General features: G+C 33.1%; 1 protein-coding gene and 1 pseudogene across 1 annotated transcript in view; both read left to right on the top strand.

Moving 5' to 3' along the window:
- LOC129758367 (cardioacceleratory peptide receptor-like) overlaps positions 1 to 25,541 on the top strand; it is a 309,792-nt gene that overhangs the window by 84,280 nt on the left and 199,971 nt on the right. The window contains exon 3 of the mRNA XM_055755868.1: positions 19,886 to 19,990. Coding sequence (XP_055611843.1) covers positions 19,886 to 19,990 — 105 coding nt within the window. The remainder of the gene's footprint in view (positions 1 to 19,885; positions 19,991 to 25,541) is intronic.
- Positions 3,659 to 4,605, top strand: LOC129758391 (60S ribosomal protein L7a-like; annotated as a pseudogene).

Here is a 25,541-nt window from a genome sequence, read left to right as displayed (position 1 = left end):
TAGTATTTATCTTAATTTCATAGTAGAACAATTTTCACAAAGAATATATTCAACTATAGCTCTGAGATAATGTTCATGTGTATCAAAACTTAGAAAAAAAATTTTTAAATGTTTAATATAACACGTGAAAAAGTACTAAAAATCTTGTTTTTCAGTCCCTGTGGTTATGCAACTTTTGAAAAAAAAAAATCAAAAAATCTACTTCAACGATATTTTTGTTTTAAACAAAAGTTGTTTTAAAGATAAAACTAGGCTTTTTAGGCTTTAATCTTGTTATATTGCAACAAACGACGATATGTTTTGATTGAAAATGACATGATCTTCGTAATGAACGGATAAAGCAGTCAAGAATTTTAACATGTTCTTTTTTAATTCAGAAAATAGCAAAGCCACTTCCCAAAGCGGTCCAAAGAATAAGAACTTTTTAAAGGAAATTTTCTTCCATTTTCCATTCTTATCGTAATTTTGTTTTATTAAAGCATACATTCCCTTGCACTTAATAATAAACTTTTGTGTTTTCAGCATGATTAAAATTTTGCTTCCGTTGAAGTTTCTTTGTTTTGCTGCCAGACGTGCTATGAATAGTAGCGCCCATTACCAGAGGGCTCAATTGAGCCTTTTGGTGTTGGGGAGTTTGGTGAGCCGTTACAAAAATAAAAATATAAAAATAAAAAAATCAAACTAATTATTTTAACACCTTGATAGGCAGGGGAGAATGAGGATCTTTGATCCCTGGAGATACTTGATTCCTTCGATATATCTCGAAACAGGAATGTGTTACAAATATCAAATGTTCTAGAAAAATGTGCCAAATAGAACAAAACAACAATTCTCCCAAGTAACACAGATTATGCCAACTAGCATTAGGAAGTTTTATCATGGTTTAATTATGGCATTTTTTTGTGCAGCTCGTTTTATGGCGGTTTTATTATGGTCATGCAGAATGCTTATAATTTTTTTACGACCATATGTTTTCAGATGGTTTTGAAAACGCTAATAAAACTTTTATTAAACATGCTGTTTTAGTTATTTTGAAAGGGTTGTGAATGCTTTTTTTAAACTATAATAAAACACAAACCTAGAAGTTTGCTCCAAGCTTTCTTTTGCATGTTCTATAATAGCACTCAGTGCATGATTATTAAACCGCCATAAAACTTAGTGACAGTTCTCGATCAAGATGTCAAAACAGGACACGCTCAGATTAGATAGCACATATTTGAATTGGAACTCCCATTTCTACACATTTTTGGTAAGTTATGCGTGTTGGTTTTGAGTTAAAATTAAAAAAAATCATCTTTGAAAACTTGAAATCACCGAAAGTCAGGCGCGGTCCTATGGGGGGGGGTGATCGGGGTGATCACCCCCCCCAAGCCGCAAAAAACCGTTACAAAATACCCGTAAATGCTCAAATTTCTATAAAAACTTTGAACTTCACCTAGTATATGTGCTTTTGAATTTTCAAAAATTTTCCACTCCGTGGGGGTTTTTAATCGACGAAAAAGTTTGTTCATCGCTTAAAGGCTCACGCTCAAGATTGAAGAAAAGTCGGTCTACCAAACTCTAGCAGCTGTAACTTGCAATTCCCTGGACCGTATTATACCAATCAACTTCTGTTGAATTACTTAGAGTGTTGAAATTGAATTTCCTAACCATTTATCTACTTAACATTTGAGATAGGTAATGAAATGTAGGAACATTTTTTTTTAACTTTTCACTAGTATCCCTCATATACATAAATTTGCATAAGCAAGTCGTTATAAATTTTGTATTTGTTTCAAAATCTGAGCTTTTTAATTCTTCATTATGTTTTGAAATTTAATGGAATGACGAATTTGAAAAACTCAAATAGGGGGGTGATTGTTGTTATAACACTGAAATACCACGAAATACTTGAATATTTTTTCTTCTTAAGTCATACACTGATTGCCTTTATTATGCAGTTTTTTTTATTCGGTCAGATAGAAGGAAACAAAAGAAATACTCAAGCTATATACATATGTATGGAATCATAACTTTGGCAATTTCCTTTAATTTTCAGAAATTACTATCATGTTTCATGGATTTACAGATCTTGGTCATTCTAAGAAGTGAAAAAATACCTTTGCACTTTAAGTGTTAAATAACATTGCGTTTACAACAAATTTAAATTGTAGTCACGTTCTCCATTGGAGTGATCAGTTTCCTAGTAGGCGCTTGAGAAACGTGTGACTTCAATCGCAGACACCATATACCCAGACTGATCAGTGGCGGTTGAGCCCATACAACTACAAATCGCCCAGAACCATACGCCATCTATCGGGGCATCGTGAAACCATTGTGCTTCATCAAGAAAAAAAAATGCACTTGATAATTAACAAGCCAAATGAAAACTTGTTTGATTGAATCACCTATGAGTATTTGAAATTCTTTTTAGAATATTTTCAATTTGGTTTTTGTCTTCAATGTTGAACTGTTTACTCTAATTTACTGTATCATGATAAGAAATGAATGTTGTACACACCATGCCCGTTGATCGATTTAGATGAAAAAATACAAAACTTACGTTGTATCGGTCCTTAGTTTAGAGCCAATTATTTTGGTATTCAGCTTTGATTTCGAAATTTATCCGGCTGAGTGACAGTTTGAAATTTATAATGTCCGCATTAAATAATTCATTGAGTTCTGAACTGTTCGTCTTATTCTGTTTGTTTATAGTTTACTACGACAAAAAAAAAAACAAACTTCATAATATGATTTATTATATCCTTGAAAAACTTGAATTCCAATCAATCTTAGCTGTTTTGGCTAACATCTAGATTGGTTTGAGGAGTGAAATACATTATCGTTGAAATGATTAGAACTTGTTTAGACAATTTGCAAAAAAAGATTAAGTAGAATAATAAATATGACGAATGTATTGGCCTGCGCTTTAATCATATTTACTTTTTTTGTTTCAATTATAATCGTTTTACAATCTTTATAGCATTCGCGACTTTATCAACGTTGCAGTTGGCGGATTGTTATTGAAAAACTATCCGGTACAACTGTGTTCGATGTTTACTCTTGGGCTCGAACTCGCGGACATCGGCTCAGGAGGCAACAGACTTGCCAACTGAGCTATATCACAAGCCTTAACCATATTTACTGCTGGTAGTGTTCGTGATATAATGCTAGTTGTTTCAATAAAATTTATATTTCGATTTAGAAATATAACCTCAGAAACTTTTTTAGCCTTATTCTGGACTAGGGGAAAATTAGCCTAAAAAGCCTAATTTTTAGACATTTTTTCCATCTTTTTCCGTTCAACTTTTTCTCTAAGAAATTTTTGGAAAACAAGGTCAAATATCCACTGAATTTGAGACATTTAAAAATGTCTGTTTCAAATCCATTTCTCCTTGTTTCTAAAAAACTTTCACGGTTGAAATTTAACCAAATGTTTTAATTCAAAGTTATGTTTAAATCATAGTCTTTAAGTAATGAATCCATTCTTCAAAAAATTTTAATTTTGAATGAAGTTCATTTCATGTGAATAAGCAATAATTTCACTGTATTATTTATCGAATTCAATACTTTTCCACACAGCCGAAACGAATTTTGAATGGTAAAAGAACATTACTCTCTTGATGCAAACGAAGATGATTTTTATTTTCTTGTTGTTGCATGAAATGTCAAATAGCGTATGCCTGTGTGAGTGAATTCGTTTTATGTTTTGATTTTGATGTGACGAACTCACGTTTGTTTTTTTATACCCATTGATAGCATCGATTACACGTGCGATATTCAATAAATGGTTCGAAATTTGACCAACAACAATAATGAAAACGGGTAAAACACTTTGTCAGTGTTGTTTATCTTCGAGAAGTATACCGGCCGGAAAACTCGATCGCTAAGATCCAACGATTGGAGGACAAGGCTGAGGCCAAGGCCGCTGGCAAGGTGGAACCTCCGGCAAAGAAAACCAACCCCTGCGGCAGGGCGCCAACACCGTCGTCAAACTAGTCGAGCAGAAGAAGGCTCAGCTGGTGATGATCGTTCACGATGCTGACACCATTGAGCTGGTCATCTACCTACCGGCTCTGTGCCGAAAGTTTGGTATTCAGTTCTGCATCATCAAGGACAAGTTCCGACTGGGAACGTTGGTGTTCCATCAAGATCTGCACCTGTGTTGCTCTGACCCAAGTGGACAACTCCGACCGTGCCAATCTGTCCAATTAAACCATCTATACCAATTTCAACGATCTCTACGAGGAGATCCGCAAGCACTGGGTAGGTGGTCTGCTCGGGCCGAAGAGTATGGCCTGCATCGCCAAGCTGGATAGGCTCAGGCTCGGGAACTTACCCGAGGAACTTACCGGGTATTTCTTTTGTTTCAATGACAATCGATTTCTCTGCGTGAAACAATAAAGTGTAAGCTTAATTAGTTTTATTGGTATCTTCAACTTATCAACAGAACATGAAAAGCTAAGCTATTATCACTAAACTCGGATGGGTGAGACTGTTTGTCAAGAATCATCATTTTGTCAACCAACGCACTTGATTAGAATTTGTTCTAAATTTGCGAGAAAATGTTTACAAATGCATCATCTCGAGGTCCAAAATATTGTTTCGAAAACCGCTGGGCTGTAAAAGGGCTAAATAGATATTTGGAAAAGCAGACATTTTTCGAGTGTAACACAATTTTTTCAGAGAAATGAAAATTTTTGAATTTATTGGAGAAAAAAAGTGAATAAAAACCTGACATCGGTTTTTTGTTGTAGATGAAGACTTGATGGTATATTTCGTTGTTGCGATTTTCATTCATTTCTTCTGTGAACAAAACATTGTTTTTCAAATTTTGTAAATATAGCCCCTACTTTTGTTTTATTCAGTTTTTGCAAACATCGGCATATGCGACGTTTCGGCTAGGAGAAGGTTTTAAGAAACTTTAGATTAAACAGTTTATTCAACAAAACTTTGTAGTTTAAGTTTATTATTCGAAACTACGGTAGCCTCAAAGTTACATATAATCTCGTCCATTCTTCTGATTTAAGAGTTCTAAACCAGTAACATAATTTAAAGCCATATCTATCTATCGTTGCCATCGGGGTGTCCATTTTTCGGGGGGAAGGAATGTTTTTCAAGAGCCCAATGCCCGGCTTCGATCCGATTGATGGGGTATCCTGCAGACAAAATCTTATTTTAATAACAAAAAATACATTAAAAAGAGACAAGTTACCGTATCACTGTGGGTGCCTACAACGGGAAGAATGGTTTTGAGCTCCTCAGGTCTCATGGTAAAAAAACCTCCTCCTGGGTCCCGAATTGTGTTAAAAGTTTGGTTTCAGTAGCAACCCGGGCCGACCGGATATCGAACACCTCAATTAGTTTCCGGGTCATCTTCGGCCAAAAGAACTTCCGGAAGTAAAGGTGGTGAACTGGCGATTTCTGCCCAGGCTGGAGGTCCTCGGATCTCAGCAGCAGGATCAGAAAACTGCCACACCATGAAGGGATAAACCTAGAAGAGGGGAAAACTAGGTTAGAACACGCTGAAATTAATTAAAAGTAATTAAAAATATTACCCGTCGCATTTTATTCGTTTTCGTTGATGAGTGAGCAACCAATTCCCGATGATCGACAAGCCGCATTTCGGTTCCCGGTAATGAGAAACAATTGTTGCAAGTTCACCTCTAATTCGGTTAGCTAGTTCCGTATGAGAAAATTTTCTTTTTCGGTTTTCCCTCTTGAAAAATCGCAAAATAAATCCTGACTTTTGGTTGCAACTCGCATGCAGGCAATTATCATCTGCACTTTTGATTCCATATTGGGCCGCGGACTCAAAAACTGGATCAGGTAGGGAATCCTGTTCATTGCAAAAGAAAACAGCAAAATAACCTTGTGCCCGTAATAACTTTTTTACCAATCACTTACCTTGGAATAGAACCGGCTGTCGTCGTTGAGCGATCCATTTTAGAACCGCTAATGGAAAAGTTCAGGAATATTTAACCTCCGTCGACCTCCGATTATATCCTCCGTCGAGATTCCGATGACCGAAAACGCCGAAAACGCATAGAAAAACTGGTTCCGCCGATGCCGTCTTGAATTTGCCGAGATTTTTTTTCTTCTTTTTTCTACACTACACGCAAATGCACGTTTACTCAAACGTTGATTATTTTGCTGTTTTTCGATAGCTGATTGCCTCAATCAGCAGTTTGTGGTTTAATGTATTTTATTTATAGTTGAATGCCCAAAATGAATCATACGATATAGTTGCATCTATCATATTGACAATTGAATCAATTATACCGTTACAGTTGAATCTATTATATTTACAGTTGGTTGCGTAAGGCCAAGCAGCAGTTTATAGTTGAATCTATTATACTTATAGTTGAATGCCTAAAATCAATCATACAATTGTAGTTGAACCTATCGTTGTTACAGTTGAATCAATTACAGTTGAATCCATTATACTCATAGTTGATCGCTTAAGGTCAATAAGCAGTTTGTAGTTTAGCCTATTATATTTATAATCGAATACGAAAAAATCAACTGCACTTCGATGATTGGTGTAATTAGCTGAAATAATTGGAACAACTGTCGTCTTTTTTCTCCGTGAACGCAATAAGGCTTAATTCATTTTTTGATCTCATGGATTCTTCTTGTGAATTCACAGTGTGTGGTTTTCAACCTGGACCACAATGGAGTTGTTAGAAAATGGTTGTTTTTCAACCACAACGCAATAAGGCTTAATTCGTTTTTTGGTCTCATGGATTCTTCTTGTGAATTCACAGTGTGTGGTTTTCAACCTGGACCACAATGGAGTTGTCAGAAAATGGTTGTTTTTCAACCACAACGCAATAAGGCTTAATTCATTTTTTGATCTCATGGATTCTTCTTGTGAATTCACAGTGTGTGGTTTTCAACCTGGACCACAATGGAGTTGTTAGAAAATGGTTGTTTTTCAACCACAACGCAATAAGGCTTAATTCGTTTTTTGATCTCATGGATTCTTCTTGTGAATTCACAGTGTGTGGTTTTCAACCTGGACCACAATGGAGTTGTCAGAAAATGGTTGTTTTTCAACCACAACGCAATAAGGCTTAATTCATTTTTTGATCTCATGGATTCTTCTTGTGATTTCACAGTGTGTGGTTTTCAACCTGGACCACACTGGAGTTGACAGAAAATGGTTGTTTTTCAACCACAACTCAATAAGGAAGTGGAGCGAAAAATCTCAAGTTTTCATTCGCTCAAAAATAAAATTGGTTTGATTAAATCATCGACTAGTAAGTCAACCAGGGACTGAAAACAGCATGAACACAGTGTTGCAGGATATGTACTGTGGTGTGTTTGAGATATGAATTTCTTCACACATCGTTCTAAGTGAGTTTCCTAATGTCAAACATACCACCAATGTAACATAAATTATGAAAGTAATTGTAACGTTTTGTTAAGATCGTAAACAATTCTAGATTTCCGTAACCTGAACTAATAGCTGAATAAGCTTTATGGTTGAATTTTAACCACATTCGGTTAATGCGCTCTAATTCGAAAATGGTTTTTAGTGGTTTTTTAACCATACCGTGTTTTTTTTTTTAAACAAAAGTAGGTAATCAAAAACAACCGTGTTCATCTCTAGATTTAAAAAAACAAATAGCACAATGCAAATGTGTGCGTGATATATTAATAGCGTTTCAATATATACACAATAATAGTTATGTTTGTGTAAAAAAAAATCCTTTTGTGTAAGTGGCCGTTAGTTTCACGATAACCCGTAGATAGCGCTGCGGAAAACGCGCCAAAATCAGCCTTCAGTGGTCAGTCTGGGTATATGGTGTCTGCGCTTCAATTGACAGTCTTTTTTTTTTTTTTTTTTGTAATTCGTTTATTTGAAACGGCTCATACCTTTAGGCTTTAAGGAGCCAAACTCGTTTTGTTTTTTACAATTGTTTGCTTAAGTCTAGATCACTTTTTTAACACTTTTTGAATTTTTTTTTTTGTTTTGTTTTTCTGGGATTTTAACACTCTCGTGTTATTCATCCCCCTCTCACACTTTTTGAAGAGAATAGGAAATAGAAAGGGAAATATGAAAATTAAAGGAATTATAGACGGAGATCAATAGCTTTTAGGAAAAGGTATATTTCGAACATGTAGTCCAAGTCCATCACAGCTAACACATCCCTCACTGGAACGTCAGGTGGTTTTCCTCGGGCCCGAAGGGAGTCTATTAAATTCGTTCTAGCGACAAGATGGTCCTCACACGACCAAACAATATGCTCTATGTCATGTTGACAGTCTTTGGTACCTTCGAAACTTTCTGTTTGACACCAAAGTTTCCCAAAATAAATTCAATCGTAATATTTTGTTGATCATGTTGATCATCATGTTGATGCCGCATGAAATCCATTTTCAAGGAAGATTCGGCTACGGAAAGTTCCTTATTAGGATTTTTCTTTGAAGTACAAAATATCTTAAAAACCGAAGGAATCGGGACAAAACATTATAATAAAACTTTACTTCAAGAATTAATATCTAAGACGAATCTGAAATTGAAATAGTAAATTAAAATATCCAATTCTGTATTTTTTCTTTTGTTTAAAGTTGGTATATTGACAATTTAAAATCTGTACAAAGTTATTTCTAACTGATTAGAGAATCCAGTACTTTTCTCACTTGCATTTACAAGGAATTCATAATTACATAGATTGCAAAATAACAAAATTCACATTTTCCGAGGTATACTGATTTTGAAAACTGACTTTGACTTATTTAGGGGTACTGAATGCGAATTTGTATTTTTTCTATCTGCTCTGTTTCTCGGTATAACTTTTTAAAATACAATTCATTGAAAAAATTCATGCACTTTCTAGCAAAAGTGTACAGTATCAAAATGATTTAGAAAAAAGGTTCTAACTCCATGATAAATTTTTCTGAAGACTGTGAGTAATTACCATGGCTTCTAGACGACAAAATTATAGAATTAAAAAAAAATGTTAATTTTTTTTTCTTATCATTGTTTGAACATAAGTAACAAAATCTGTTCGTTTTTTTCTGGAATTTGCCACTTAGTGACATTCTTCCCTAAAATCTACATCTTTGAATGAATAAAAGATAATTTTTAGATTCAAAATAATTATCTGTTGTTCATGTAGGCCAGTTGCTTCATCAGTTTTCATTGATCGATTAATCTCTAAACTAATTAGTTTTCTGACAAAAAAAATCGAGTTAAGGACGCAAAAAAAAATTCAAAATCAGTTTGCCTATGTTTTATATTTCCCCTTGTGGATTCAAACTTTCCCGTCATCAGTCGATTTTTTTCGGCAACAAGGCAATCCATCAAGCTAACATTTGCAAGAGCTTTTCGTGATTATTAACTTATACTGCTGGATTTCAAGATCTTCACCAATAAAATCGCCAAAACTGCTTTAAGTTTTTAAGATTTTAAGTTAAAATCCAGTTTAGGGTTTAAAACTCTACATCTGAAAGTTTGGCTATTTCGACCGCAATTGAAAATACTCTTCACTAAATTAACGCTTCATGGTTTCATTCCTTGTTTTTCAATATCATTTCAAGAGTTTTGAATTATAAATAGGTACCTACATGAAAAACAAACGATTTTCCACTTTCTTTATAATTTATTTGTTGCTATTTCATTTGTTTCAGTACAATCAAATTGAAAATTTTGTTGTATATCGTGAAATTCAAGAGCAAATTAATAAAAATTAAGTTCCAAAAGCTTCATACTTCAGTATCTTATTTTGATCATCTTATTAACAACTCAATTTATAGTTGGAGTGTTGACTTTTTATATTGAGGATTTTAAAAATCAAAACCAGAATATTGAACGAGAATTGTGTTTCCAAATTAAAAATAATATTACGAAATTTCCAAATCACTATTCAGTAAATTACTTCAATGAAAAATTTAATCACCGTTAATCAGTTTAAAATTCATAGCAAAACTTAACTAAAACTTATCTCAAAACTATACTTTTTGTTTGGCCTTGCACTAATATTCAGAAACTCTAACAACGTGTGTATAATTTTCATTTCTAAAATGACAATTTTAACAAGAAATTCGTTAAAAATCTTTGAAAGTGATAATTTAAAATTACCAAATAACAAATTATGACAATTTTCTTTCTATTAACTTTTTTTTTGCAGTGAATATAATATATTTGCTGGTTGTTCTTTATTTATTGAAAAAGTGTGTTAAAAGATTTCGTAATTCTTCTCTTGTTTCAAATTTTTCGAAACACATCTGATTTTATTCAGTGAAATTGAGGTGGTAGAGGAGGAGGAGCAGTGTGCAGCTTACATTGTACTCATTTGAAAGTGGCAACCCTTATAACCCCTCCCCCCCCCCCCCGCCACCCTCCTCTTATTTTTGCTTTTTCAAAACGATCGTTTTTTCACCAGATATTACGTTTCTTCATATTGACTGATTTTTGAAAATTTGAAAAATCACCCCCCCCAAGAGCCAACTCTAGGACCGCCCCTGCCGAAAGTGGTATGAATATCTTTACAATATGAGTATTGAGTGAAAGGGCTTAAATAGTGGGAAAAAAAATTGTTGCTTGACGCCTTCATTAGTTCAAGATGGCGGCTTCCGCTTTTATTTTCAAAGCTGTAAATTACTGAAAATATCGTGAAACCTTCACAATATGGTTATTAGGTGAAAGTAATAAGAGAGTAGAATAAGAGTAGAAGTCAAATTTCGTTGCCCGTCGCCATCTTAAATTCAAAATGGTGGCTACCACTCAACTTGAAAATACTGTAAATGACTGAAAATCGCATAAAACCTATATTATAGGGGTATAAGTTGAAAGAAATCAACCGGTAGAAGTTGAATTTCGCTATCAGACGCCATCTTGAAATCCAAGATGGCGGCTTCCGTTAAACTTTAAAATGTAGTAAATGACTTAAAATGACATGAAACCCAGGTGGTATTGGGTGGAAGGGCTTAACGAGTAGAAGTCGAATATTGCTATCTTACGCCATCTTGAAATCCAAGATGGCAGCTTTCTATAAACTTTAAAAATGCTTTAAATCATTGAATATCGCATGAAACCTCCAAAATATGGGTGTTTGTCAATTGGGATAAGCTATAAAAAGTTTATTTTTGCATTCTGACGCTATCGTGAAATCCAAGATGGTGGCTTCAGCTGAACTTAAAAATACTGTAAATGAATGAAAATAGCATGAAACTCCCAAATATATTGTATCGGGTGCTAAGGCTAAATGATAGAAGTCAAATATTCGCGTTTCTCTGAAAATCTGTAAGTGACTGAAAATCCCACAAAAACCACCACAATACAGACCCCGTTCGTTTTTGGCCACATTCGATTTTGGCAACATCGAATTTGGCACATGTGCCTAAATCAGACGGTTAACAGAAACAACATAACCTTATAGTTTTCGCAAGAATAAGACCAATACAATTTAAACATAAAAGCATGATAGGAATCATAGATTTACATAAATGGCAAAAAAAAAGAAAAACTATAAACAAAACAAGAAAAGTGCTAAATGCATTAGAAACATAATGGAAAAATAATAAAAGTGATTTAAAATGATCTAAATTGTCTTAAAATAGTAGTTTTAATGTAGTATTACGTGAAAAAAGTTGTGTTCAAGCGATTTTTATTGATTAACAGTATTTTAAATTCAGTGGAAGCTGCCATCTTGGATTTCAAGATGGCGTCGGAAAGAAAAAAATCGACTTCTAGTTTAGCCCTTTCACCCAATACCCGTATAGTGGTGGTTTAATGCGACTTTTTGTCAGCATTAAGCATTAAAAGTTGAGCGGATGCCGCCATTTTGGATTTCAAGATGGCGTCTGATAGCGAAATTCAACTTCTACTCGTTTAGCCCTTTCACCCGATACCCATTTTATTGGGGTTTCATGCGATTTCAAGTCATTTACACCATTTTAAAGTTCAGCGGAAGCCGCCATCTTGGATTCCAAGATGGCGTCAGACAACGAAATTTGACTTCAACTTATGATTTATTCTACGGGTCATTCAAAACCAATCCCTTTTCATTCAAAAAGTCTGTCCTCATTTACTGTAATAATGATTAACAACTCAGAAATGAGGAACTCAACCTTCTTCTTCTTTTTCTCCGTATGGCCAGTTCAATGTAGTGAACTATGTTGCCAAGTGTTGTTTTCAAACCATGAAAGTATGCACAATGGGCTCAATGTGCCTCTTTTTGAGATTTAATTCGAAGTTTTATTTTTCTCGAGTTTTCAGTGATTAGTGTAATTTACTCTAAGAAATGTACTTCTAGAGAAATATTATTTATAATAGTGTCTAAAATGTTATTTTATTTATATTTAAAAATTTTGTTATTTCTCTGTAAGTTTCTTCATCGTTGTTTTTTATCAATTGCGTGATGTCTTCGTTAAGTATGAGTTTTGGAAAATTTATTCTGTTGTTTGTATATCTGTAACAGTCAAACAGTATATGTTCTGCGTTTTCTGTGACCCCGCAAATGTCGCATGTATTATTGGTTTCTATTTTCCAAGTGTGTAATCTATCCTTAGTTAGAGTGTGAAAGGTTCTAAGTCTTCCTGCTGTTATTGTTTGGTTTGTATTTAGTTTAAGTTTTTCGAACCAAGGTTTTAGTGACACTTTTTGTAAAATTTTGTAATGTTGTCTTCCCTTTTCTTGTGATATTTTCTTATAATCTTCTTCCCAATCATTTAAAGTTTCTACTTTTATAAGATTGATTGAGTCATTTATTGGTATTTTGGTGACGATGTTATTTGTGCTATTGCATCCTGATTTGGATAGTTTATCAGCTATCTCGTTTCCTTCAATGTTTTTGTGAGCTGGTACCCATTGTAGTTTAATGTTTTTATTACTGTAGTTAATCTTACTGCATATCTCTAATATTATAAAATTTTGTTCTGATTTTTTCTCATTCTTTAGTGTTTTTAGTGCTGATTTTGAATCAGTAAGGATTACAAAATTTTGGCCATTTTTAGTGTTTATGATATCTAATGCCATGTTTATAGCCATAAGTTCTACGTTCATGATAGACAATTCTTTCATTACTTGACATTCAATTTTTTCATTTTCATTTTCAAAGTAGATTCCTATCCCACAGTTATCATTTGTTTTTGAACCATCTGTATATATTTTATTATAGTTTTCATAGTTTTTCTTTAAGTGTTCTTTTACTATAATTTTGATGACATTTTTACTTAGCTCATCTTTATTTTTAAGAGTTTTTATGTCGTCTGTTATTGTTCCCTTAACGTTTTCGGTTTCATTTTTTTCTTGAATCGCTGTCATAGTAATTATGTTTTTTTGTTCAAACGCTTTTTTTTTCTAGGAAAGAGCTGTTTTTGGGAAGGTTTTCTATATTCAAAAATTCATTTAATATTTTAGTAATCGGCTTTTTGAATGTAAATGATTTAACAACCTCTTTTTTTGCTAACCAGTTTGCTCTATGCTTAATAGGTATTTCTCCAGCTTCGGAGAACAACACGTTGATAGGTGTTGATTTTAGTAATCTAAGACAGGTTCTAATTGAGTCGTTGTATGTTGAGTTTAATTTTATTAAGTTGGTTTTTGCTGTGTTCCCGTATATTGTTATCCCATAGTCTATTTGGGATCTAATAATTGCCTTATTTATTTTCAGTGCTGTTTTTGGGTGTGCACCATCTTTCTTTTTGCAGATAATCTTTAATACATTTAATCTTTTCTTTATTTTATTATTCAGATAATTTATATGTTCTTTGTTATTGAGATTATGGTCTATTACATACCCTAAGTATTTGTGTTGTTTAACTTGTTTGATAGGACTATTGTTTAAATTTATATTAATTTGGTTATCAGTTTTTGAATTGAATAATAATGCAGCTGTTTTTTCCACATTTATTTCTATTTTCAAATCTTTAAGTTTATTTTCAAATTCTTTTAATGTTAAGTTACTTTTTTCTTCTAATTCTTTCATTGTATTTCCTTTAATTATTAGAACGAAATCATCTGCGAATTGGAGTATATGTACATCATTTTCATTGATTTCGTGAAGAATATTTGTGTAAATGTTAAATAAAATAGGTGAAAGGGGGCAACCTTGTGGTAACCCTTGATTGTTTTCTCTTTTAATTTCTTTCTCTTTTGTATTTAAGATAATATTTCTGTTGTTCAGATATTGTTGTATCCATTCAACTATTTTAAGTGGTAGTTTTATTCTATCTAATATTTTTAATAATATGGGAACATCGACCGAATCAAAAGCTTTAGTTAAGTCTATAAAGATTGATAAGATTTTTTTCTTTCTTCTTTTCGCATCCATCACAATTGAAAATAAGTGGTTTATACAGTCTATGGATGATAATTTTTCTCTGAATCCATAGGAATGATCAGGTAAAATATTATTCTCATTTAAATAACTATTTATTCTTTCTTTTATCATCCCATTTATTATTTTTAAATTAGTATTGATAAGTGCAATTGGTCTGTATGATGTTTCTAGAAGCTTATCTTTGTTATGTTTCCAAATTGGAATTATTTTTATGTTTTGCCATTTTTCTGGAATTTTTCCTTTCATCCAGACTTCATTTAGTATTTCTAAAAATCTTATTAATAAATTGTTGTCAATTCTTTTCAGCATGTAGTAAGAGAGGCGATTATCTCCTGCTGCTGATTTGTCTGTTTTATTTTTGATCATTTTTATCATTTTCTCTATATTTTATTTACCAATGAATTTCTCTTCTCCAGGTTCGTATTTGTCGCATCAAATTGTGGTGTCACTTCATTCTTAAAATTTAGATCCATAAATTTGTTAGCTAATTCTTCATTGTTTAATATTTCAAAGTTTTCTTTTGATTTAAAATTTCCCTCTATTCTTTTGATTATACTCCACATTTCTTGAATATCAGTATTTTCATTGATTTGTTCTAACATATCGTTGTTATATTTGTTAATTGATTGTTTTAGTATTTTTCTGAAGTTATATTCGGCTTGTTTGTATTCTTTTTTGTTTTCAAGTGTTAAATTTTTCCTGAAGATTATATGCTTCTTGTTTTTGATTTCATATAATTTCTTAACTTCATCATTCCAGTATGGTTTTAATTTTTTTTTATTATTTGGGTTAAATGTGTAAATAGATTCTTCTATAGCTTTCTCTATTTTATCATCTAGATCTTCAAGATTTTTTATTTCTCTGTGCTTTATTTTGTTAATGTTTTGGATAGCCTTATTTTTATTCACTAAAATCATATTCAAGTTTTCATCTATTTTGCTATATTCATTTATTTCCATTTCTATCAGTTTATGATCTGATCCAATATTTTCTTCTGAAATATTCCAATCTATTTTTCCTGCTATTTCGTTACTTACAAATGTAATATCAATCGCTGATTCGTTTTGATTTAGGTCTGGCCATCTTGTAGCTTTTCCATTGTTAAGAGATACCATATCATATTCAAATAATAAGTCCGCAATGAAATTTCCTCTATTATCTTGCTTATTATAGTTATAATCCCAAATAGCATGGTGCGCATTTATGTCTCCTCCTAAAATAGTTGGTAAGTTACTATTTTTCACAAATTCGAATAGGTTTTTCAGTGGTAATTTTAAATCATCTAGTGGGATATTTGGGGCGATATATATTGATATCACTAGTGTTGGTGTTCTAATATTTTTTATTTTTATTGCTAAAATTTCAAGATTAACATTTGGTATGAAAATTTCTTCATATATTACTTTTGGATGTATGAGAATTCCAACTCCTCCATAACCTTCTTCTCTACATTTTTTAAAAAAATTATAATTTATTATTTTGTATTTTTCTTTTTCTTTAATCCAAATTTCTTGTAAAAGCATCACATGAATATCGTTTTCTCTGACATATTTTTTAATTGTTTCTCTTTTAAGTTGAGGTCTTAGGCTATTAATATTGATTTGGGATATTTTCAAATTTTTGTTGAACTTATCCATTTTTATATGAAAGAAAAAAAAAAATTTCAATTGCAATTAAAAAATATGATTAAAATTTCTTTTTAATTTTGTTTTGTATATGAAGATGAATCGAGAGTATATTGTTTGACTAGTTCATTGACCAATTCATTGATTGTTGTTCCTATTTCTATTTCCATTATATCTGTTTCGATTTCAGATTTGTTTGTTTTTGTATTTTTTATGTAATTTAGTATTTTTGTTGTTGTTTGTTGCATGATTTCTGTTTTTATTTTTTCGATTTCTGTTGTTCGATGTGGATTATTTGTTATCAATTTTTCTTGTAATGTAATTTGATCTCCAATAATCAATCGTTTTTGTATATTTTCTTTAATTTGTTTTTGTTGTTTGTTTTGATTATAATGTTTGATTATTTTTTGATAACTAATCGGATTTCCTGTCGGCTCTGTTGGTCTGAAACCTGTTTGTGATCTACTTGGACGTTCCAAACTAGGGAATTCGTCGGTAGATTGCAATATTGCGTATTTATTTGAATATTTGGGGTATAATTCTTGGGCCTCCAAAAACGTCATTTTGTTCAGAGCCATAGCTTTATTTATGTTTTGCATTCGAATTTTTTCCGGACAGTTTTTAAAATTTGGTTTATGGGAACCTTTACAGTTTTTGCATTTTGGTTCATTTTGTTGACAATCAATGTGATTTTCATCGAGAAGATTACCACAATTTTCACAGGCTTTTTTAGCTTTGCACGCACTCTCTTTATGTCCTATTCTCCAACATTTCTTACAAATTCTAACAGGGTAAATATAAGTTTCGAGCTTCATAAAAACTCCATACAATTGTACCGTTCGTGGAAGTTGAGGACCCTCGAATGTTATTTTAACTGATTTCGTTTCAACTAGTTTTTTATCGATCATTTTTTTAATTCGTTCTGCTTTTATAATTTTCCTTTCTGAGATAGCAAATTGCAAGATTTCTTTTTCATTTATAGATGTGGGGATATTTTTAACAACACCTATTGTTTCCAATAACATTTTTGGAATTGTGGCTCGATAATTGTTGTTTTTTAAAGATTCTGTCGAGTTAAGAATTTTTTCTGTGTCTTTTGGGTTTTTGTAAATAAGTTTGTACCGGTACTGACCAGCTTTTTTTAGTTCTATGAATTGGTTTAGTTTCAGTTCATGAAGGAATTTTCCAATTTCTATTGGACTAAGTAGAATGTCATCCTTTTCACTTGTGGATATTGGCTCAATAAAAATTATGTTATATTTATCGTTTTTGACCCATTGTGTTTTGTTGTTTTCATTTGAAATTCGCTGATTATTTTTTACAGTGTCACTGTTTTCAAGATTTTGTTTATTCTCGCTTTTCTGGAGTTTTGACCTTGTGTTGTATGTGTTATCTTTATCTTGTGAGCGTGTTTGTGATATTGATCGTTTGTGATTTTGTGTTTGAGGTGTTGATGTATTTGTTTTAGATTGAGTGTCTTCGTGTTTGTGCGATGAATTTGCGGGCGTCGCTTTTTGGAGATCTTGGAATCCATAAAATGGCGTCGATTCCATGTCATCGTCCGAACTTGGTAAGTCCGGTACCGGATCTATATTTTTGTCTGGTGGTCGCTTTTTAAAATTGTCGTCTTTTTTTTCTTTGTCGTCAGTCATGTCTTTCAAGTCATAAGTCAAGTCTGATAAAAATTTTAGAAGAAACTTACCGAGCTATTTCACTTTATTCTCTAAATTAACACTATGATTTAACTTTTCTCTATTTTCCTTATTTACTATTTTCTTCTATCACTTATTCTGATTAAAAATAAAACTTTTTCTCTACACGGCTTTTCCGTGGCGCGATTCAAAGGATAATTGTGCACTTTCACTACGTTTGAGGTTTGGCGTTCACTTGGCTATCGTATGGCTGTATATTCGGTTGGGCGGAGATTGCTGTGATATGCGACTAGACAACACCACGAAACAGCGACTGATTCAGACGATGGTTCAGCGACGAATGACGAGGAACTCAACCTTAGCGTGTAATTGGTTGGCTTGCGAGAGAAACGTCAAATCGTAGCTTTTTTTGGGGTCATCATTAAACCATAATAAAACTATGAATTGACTCACGCCATGTTGGTTGCAAAATCGAAGGGCACAAAATGACGCCATGTTGATTGATTCACAATGCAAGCATTGGAAAAAAAATTTTCAGGCCTTTTTCCATCAATTCCATCATGATTGACCATCAGATTTGACGAGGCGCATTTATTTTAAGATACTATTTCATATACATTTTACCTAAAATCTTGACTGGCAGTAGAAAAGAAGCTCAATATATGGTTAAAACATTGGTTTTTTAGCTATTAATTTCACCAGATCATATCTGAATAATGCAATCATCATTCATCAACCATTATGGTTGCTGGAAAAACCGACAAAAACAAAAATTTCTAACATGTTTTATAATAGCTTTTTAAAAGCTTTGGTGACCAACATTGATGACCAACAATTATATGTCTTGATGACGTTTCTAGGGTAGGGCCAAATAGCCTGATTTTGGCTTTATTAGAGTCCAGATGATGTTATAAAATGCGCTTTAGCTTTTTATGAAGATTTATGCGATAGTCCAAACGATATTTTGCTGACCATAATAAAGCTAAAATTGTTACTTGGGCTGTTATCTCAACAAATTTCAAAAATGTTATTTTTCGAGTTATTGAACTTTGTTTGAAAAATTTAGCAATTTTTCATTAGGAGAAAGTTTAAAGAAAATGTCATTTATGGGTATAATTGATCCCTAGAGTCCAAAAAGATATATTTTTCTTCAAAACTAGAAAAATGCGCCTTGAAGTATGCAATAATTTTTGGGTAGAAAACAAACTTTTAGAATTCTTTTTTCTTATATTCACAAACTGTGAAATGAGAACTAATATAGGAAAAAATAGTCAACGGACCTTTTATTTTCGGATTTTACTATATTTTGGCTAGGATCAGGGCACCCTGATTTAAGGATCAAGTCTCCTTTAGTAAAGGATCAAGACTCCTGAACTTAAAAAATGTCACTTTACTTTAGTCTAACAAAAATGCTTCTAATTCAACTAACAGTTCTTCTATCGTTCTAATTTTTTAAGCATATAAACTTGAAATTACCTGCTGTCAGAAAACGCAAAAGACGCAAATTGCTAATTTTTTCCAAAAAGATATGATGAAAATAAGAAAAAGGGACCAAGTATCCCCATTCTTCTCTATATAAGAGTCCAGAAGATGAAAACAGTTTTAAGGTAATGATGATTTTCTAGAAAACCTACAGTGTGATCCATGTGTTCCCTTTATACGGCACTTTTCGAATCACTCCCTATGTTCAAACCAATAGGCTTGAATAATCTCTGTTAAATTCTAGCGTAATAGAACTTATTAGAACGATCTTCAAGATTCTCAAATGATCCAGAAATTGCGTTATAATTTTATTAGATCTCATTTTGGAAGGTTCAAGAAATTTCTGCCATTTATTCTATGCGCACGCATGGAAGATTCCAGAACTATCCCGGCGCGCAAACCATCGTCTGTATGGAAATGTTCCAGAATTTTCTGATTAATTTAAATAGAAGCGCGCGTTGTAATGGAGGTTAGTTCTAATTTTGAATCGAATCCGCGTGTTTAAGCATCACTATCCGTCGCGGAGTAACCTACCAAAGAGTGACCTCCAAATTGAACAGTAGAGAAAAAATTGAGAAGAATATAGTGAATAATTGTAGTGTTAATTAAGCCAGTTTTTTATTTCGCCAAAAATACAGTCCATTGCCAAGACACCCTAGCTAAGTAATTATTAGCTGTCCGTTTGATTCTTCGTCATTTTACAAACTCTTAATTGAAAGCTTAACGTACAAATTCCTAAACCTGGCCCCGCAAGTTATATTATTTGTCCATTTTGCGCTCAAAATGAAAATTATGCCTAATGAGAATCAAATATCTGATAGTCCCCATATGGTGTTTTTCTCTCCCTTGACAGCTTCTAACGGCCAACGTCGACGACAACAGCAACGTTCTGCGAACCAACGATACGACGACCCTGAACTCCACGGAACAAGTGATTGATAGCTTCTATTTTTACGAGGTAAGCCATCTTGCGGGGATCCTCATTCGTCAATCTCAACTAGGTACCTTCCTATCTACATTCAGCTTCAACAGAAGCTTTCCATTCGAGTAGTAGATATCTACAAGGGGTTCAACTGGAATAAAACTTCCAAACGCGAACCAAAACGGACGAACAGCTGTTTCCTTCCCCAAAATGCAAATAAAATATGATTCTAGCTTGCTTTTGGTGGATTATGGTTGATGGTAATTCGCACTCCCGGAGAAAAATGATAAAATTTACACCGGACTTGAAGAAACTACCAGCAGAAAAAGAAAAATATGGCGCCAAACTGAAAGTATGCAACCACTTCGTTTCGGTTTCGGTTTGGGAATGAAATTTTATTTTTCAATTTTCGGTCAACCGCATTGAGCGTTACAATGAAAGTTATACTGCCAGTCAGAAGTGGCTTGAAGAAAGAGCACTCGAGTTTCGATTATGATGGTCGATGCAGGAATAATAACGAAAGTAATTTCGAGTGTTGAGTGTTGGTCAGTTTATTGTTTTATTTTCCGTTTTCAGCAGTTCTGTAAATGCATCCGTTTGGACCTCTGGGCAATGTGTCTCTATTATTAAACTGTATCTGACTGATGAATGTATTTATGAAAATTATTCCGTCAGGCGTTAATGTTGTATGTCACTCATACAAGAAAAAACAAATAATCGGAGTTTTATTTCAGGCTTACCTTACATTTTTTTCCAGATAGTGGTATGATAAATTCAAATATCAAAGCCAATTTTCAAGATATATACACGTTATGCCTAATTTTTCTTGATGGTATAATCGTTGTCACAAACAAATAAACAAGCAAACGGGGCGAAGCGCAGTCTATATTAAAAAGCTCTAAAAACTTTTTTTTAGTGGAACTTGGATTGCCGGAACAAAACTGTCTCCCAGTACGAGCTTAATAAGTTTCGGTTTGTGATTCCTTCTAACAAACAAAGCAGCGCTGTTGCATTTTTATGAGCAATTTCGCCATCCCAAATGGATATTCTACCGGTCCCAAATTGCGAACGTGTCATAGCATAAAACAGCTTTAATAGGAATAGAATCATTTTTCTGCAATTTGCTCAGCCATATTCAACAGGTGACCGAAAGCAGAGGTGGAACAGAAGGAGATGGAAAGTTTACTCGCAAAAGGACTTTTCCGAAGAACTGCATCGAGGGGGGATTGGGAATTTTCCTTTCATTCGTGATCTTCGTCGTCGTGTAACCTTCACCTTAATCGCGCAATATTTTCCGGGAGTTTATATGACACTCGTCTAGACGTAATGTGATTTTTATCGACTACCGTTGTCCGTTGTCGCTGGAAATTGGGTGGGAATTGAAAGCGGTTTTTTTACGCTATTTTTGACTTTTTTCGCCAGGTGAGAATTGGATCAGGACGATGTTATATGTTTGTTACAAAAAATGATTCGTCATATTTTCCACCCTAGGAAAAAACTCAAAATGTCAGCAGCCACATAAAAAAATAGCTTTCAACATTTTGAAACATATAAATCCCGCATTAAAAATTCTTACCTTACCTTTTACATTCAGCACACAGATGTTGATAAATTTGTGGTTATCTAAAAATCACTAAAAATATTGAAATTACTAACTTGAATGACAAAAATTTTAATAAAGTTAAGAACATTTAAAAATAGAACCATTACAAATGCGTGTTTCTGAAACACCATGCGAAATACTTTCAATGAAGGAATTAATGATAATCTTATGATGATTCACAAAAAAATGAAAAAAATCTATCGTTTTTTGTAAGAAATATTTCTACTTTATTCTTGGTATTCCCATCGGCCGATGCACACTTTTCCAGTCATGTTATTGATCAGTGTTTTCTATCAAAATTTATATTTTCAGTAGTTTTAAATTTAAAATTTGTTTTTATATACAAAGCTAGGCCTCCATATGGTTGGTCGCGGCAAGAGTAAATCGATGTATATCCCGGAATGTTGTAAATACAACAGTTGTCTTTACCAAACCAAGTTTCACAAATAACAATAACATCGATACAAACATTAAAATGATCAATAGTCTGTAATATGCAATCAAATTTATCTAAATTTTTCATACTACGTTTCATTATTCCTATCAGTTTTAAACAGCTGTAGATCTAAGATCTTATTTTGATCGTGAATCAACATTGTTCCTCTTTCGTTTGGATGAAGGACTTTCATTTGAAATCGTGGATGTGTTATTTCTTTGCTGAGTGACATGCATACTCATAAAGCGATTCATTTCGAATTAAGTTTTAATTATATCAGGTTTTGAATTATCTGTTTGTTTGACCAGAATGGCACCATTTCTTCCGGGCCAAATGTATTTGGCTCCAATTAAATCTTGATATTCGCGCAATTCAGTTAAAATTTCCATGGATAAGGACGTCAATTCATCCCTTATTGTGACGTTAAGCGGTTTACCATCAACTACCAATGAAGGATCTATTGAAGAAGAGGCAAGTTTCCCAAAAATTTGTTTTTTACTTAAAATTTCTTCTTTTATTACTGTATATTTTAATAAAACTTTAATCGGTGGAGACTTTGGGTTTGTTGGATGATAATAACCTAACAGCGTTTAAAATGGATTCAGTTTTAAGTTCGTAGCCAAAAGTGCCACATGTTTTGCGTACAAGTTCTTGTGTATTTTCTCCATTTTTATATGGCACTCCGAAGATCATGAGGTTTTTTGTAAGATTTTAATGCTTAGATTTGAGATCAGTTACTTCTTTTTCAAGAGCATCGTTTCGGAATTATTCAAAATTCAAAGACATAATTTAAAATCAGTTGGAATTTAATCGAATTTCGTGGACAAAAATTCCTGCGAAGCCTCTATTGCAGTAGTAACTGATCTCATATCTGTTTTGATTAAGGTCAGTTCATGTGAAACCACATTATGTACGGTCGTTTCAATTTTAGTATGGATATTTTCGATAATAGTTTCATGATCTTTCTGTAAACTTATTATTTTGGCAGAAATACATGCACAGTTGGCATCGCAAAAGTATTGCCGCGCTTTCATTTTGCGAGCTGCACATCCAATCAGATTTTTGTAGCGAAGATGAACGCTGTTGAAACAATATGCACAAGTAAGTATTTTATCAAAATTATTTTCAATATTATTACACTCAATACAGATAACTTCATAATCACATTCCATGTTCGCCATCGCCACAATACAACGATTAAAAGCTAAAAAGGAACTAGCTTGTTTGATTAAACGTATAAATAAAGCTAGTGTTATTAATATTAAGGAAAAAAAGAAAACTTATAAGTTAATTTTTAACAAACGCACAACTAAAAACTAAAGTTATTCAAGATAACACTTCAATAAATATTAAGTAGAAAAAAAAGGCTTATAAGTGCAATGAGAAGAAGAATATTGTATGTCCGATAACTTCGAAATGAAGTATAAGAAAAGAAAAGGGTCCCATTTCTAAATGAATTAAGCTTTAAAATAAAATAAAAAACTAAGGTAGATAGAAATTTTTCAGCACGTTTCCGGGACGGACAAATCCAGGCCGGGAAAATCCGGACAATTTTATCTAAAAAACTGACAAAACCCGGGCATTTGATTTCAAAATTGTCGACCGAAATCCGGACAACATCCGGGACAATTTGATCAAAACCTAATACTCATCAAAAATCAAAAAAAAACTTGAAATTTTTTTTATACAAACTGATCAGCAAATTGTATGTTGGGCTTTAAAAAAACTTTCCATGATCTTTTTATGATACTTGCTCAAAAAATTTCGTTTTGGGCGTATAAATAAAAAAAGATTATATCACAATTTGTTTTCCTAGTTCGATTTGAGAATAAGAAAAAAAAACTCAGGCATAATCTGGCCTTTTCCAATGAAATCCGGGCACAGGGAGCGACCGGACTTCTTCTTAATTTTAATTAAATATCCGGGCAAACCCGGATATGAATAGGCAATCTGGCAACCTTATGGCAAACTCGATCCAAATTTCAATTTTTTGTTTCAAATTTATCACTTGAAAAAACTTTAATTCCAATTCAGGTAAACAAAACATCAAAGAAATATGGAATTATTTGTTGATTTTTTTAAAATGGGAAAAACATGTTTCAATTTGTCAAAAGTTTAAACCTTTGCATGATTTTCTTTGAAGTTTTACTGAACAACACTTCTTCTTCTTATTTTACCAACATAACCAAAACCTGTAAGCATCCTGCAAAATGAAAGACTTGCGTCCTTCATTTTTCTTTTCAACGTAATCTCTGTTACATGTTAACATGCATTGCACAGATTACTACGGCCAGGCCAACCATGTGGTAAATACCACAAGAGATGCCGGAACAAGGGAAGGAATAAAGCGTGGAGTTCCCTACCAAACGCTTCATAAAGGTATTCATAAAAATAATGCTTTGTAAATGTATAATAAATCTGTAAAAGGTTGGATCTTACTAAAGATGTTTTTATCGAGAGGATACATTTTTCACCTATCCAGATCCGTGCGTTTTAATTTGCAGGAGCAGGGCTGATGCATTTTAAGTACTGGGAACTTCTGAACATCTCACATCTTTCCGGCGTATAAAATATTCACGAAATTTTTCCATAAGCTACACTGCCGTTCTACGCAAGAATGTCCCATGTGACTTTTGGGTCATTTTCACTTTTTTGCTGGAAACTGCTTATTATGGTGCTATCTTTCGAATACAAACACAAAAAAGTATACTTTGTTCTGAACATCTACGAAATTTTCATCTAGGTGGTTGTCTCTATGTTGATGTTTCTACGCAAGAATGTCCCACTGTGAGAAACTCTTCAAAAACCACTCGACTGTAACAGAATTTCTCAAAAATCGCTTTAGTGACACATTTAGTGGTATGAATAAGGTTTAGCAATTGCTTCGGTAGCTTTTACTTAGCTCGAAATCAATCAAAGCAAAAGTCCAAAGCATTTGCTTAGTTTGGTATGAATAAACATTTGCTTAGCGGATGTGTACTAAAGTCTTAGAACATAGCTTTTGCTTCGAAAAATAGAGCTATCCAACCAGCAGAATCTGAAGTTTTCTACAGTAAAATGAAAGAAGACGATCAGAAAATTGAAAAGTACGGCTAAAGTAGCCTTGAAGTCGACGAAGCGGGTGGTGCGTGTAAGAACGGCCGGATTTTTTTGTTAATGCGTGCTCGTATGTTGATGTTTAAAGAAAAATGAATACATATTCGAATATTGTCAAACAAAAAATGGCCTAGCTCTAATATTTATTGTTACGAGGGAGAACACGAGAGGTTTACGTTTACAAACTATTATACTTTATTAAAAACGGTTTGGATACAAATATAAAATACGCGTGTGACGATGCCAAGTATCTTCAGAGAACTGATTATAAAGCTACGATGACGCGCCAGATGCTGGGGCACTCACAGGCCACTGCACTTTCGGTTGACAGCTATCGTTGGTGTCCAGTGGGTTCGCACCCAACATTTATCATAAGCTCTCCCACATGTATTCGGATCGGGATAATCCGATGTATAAAAAAAATATGCAATAGGCGCGCATTTGAATTTAGA

The sequence above is a fragment of the Uranotaenia lowii genome, chromosome 3 (genome assembly GCF_029784155.1).
Source record: "Uranotaenia lowii strain MFRU-FL chromosome 3, ASM2978415v1, whole genome shotgun sequence".
In the NCBI taxonomy this organism is placed as follows: domain Eukaryota; kingdom Metazoa; phylum Arthropoda; class Insecta; order Diptera; family Culicidae; genus Uranotaenia; species Uranotaenia lowii.
The sequence above is the reverse complement of the archived record's forward strand: the minus strand, read 5'-3'. Positions and strand labels throughout refer to the sequence as shown.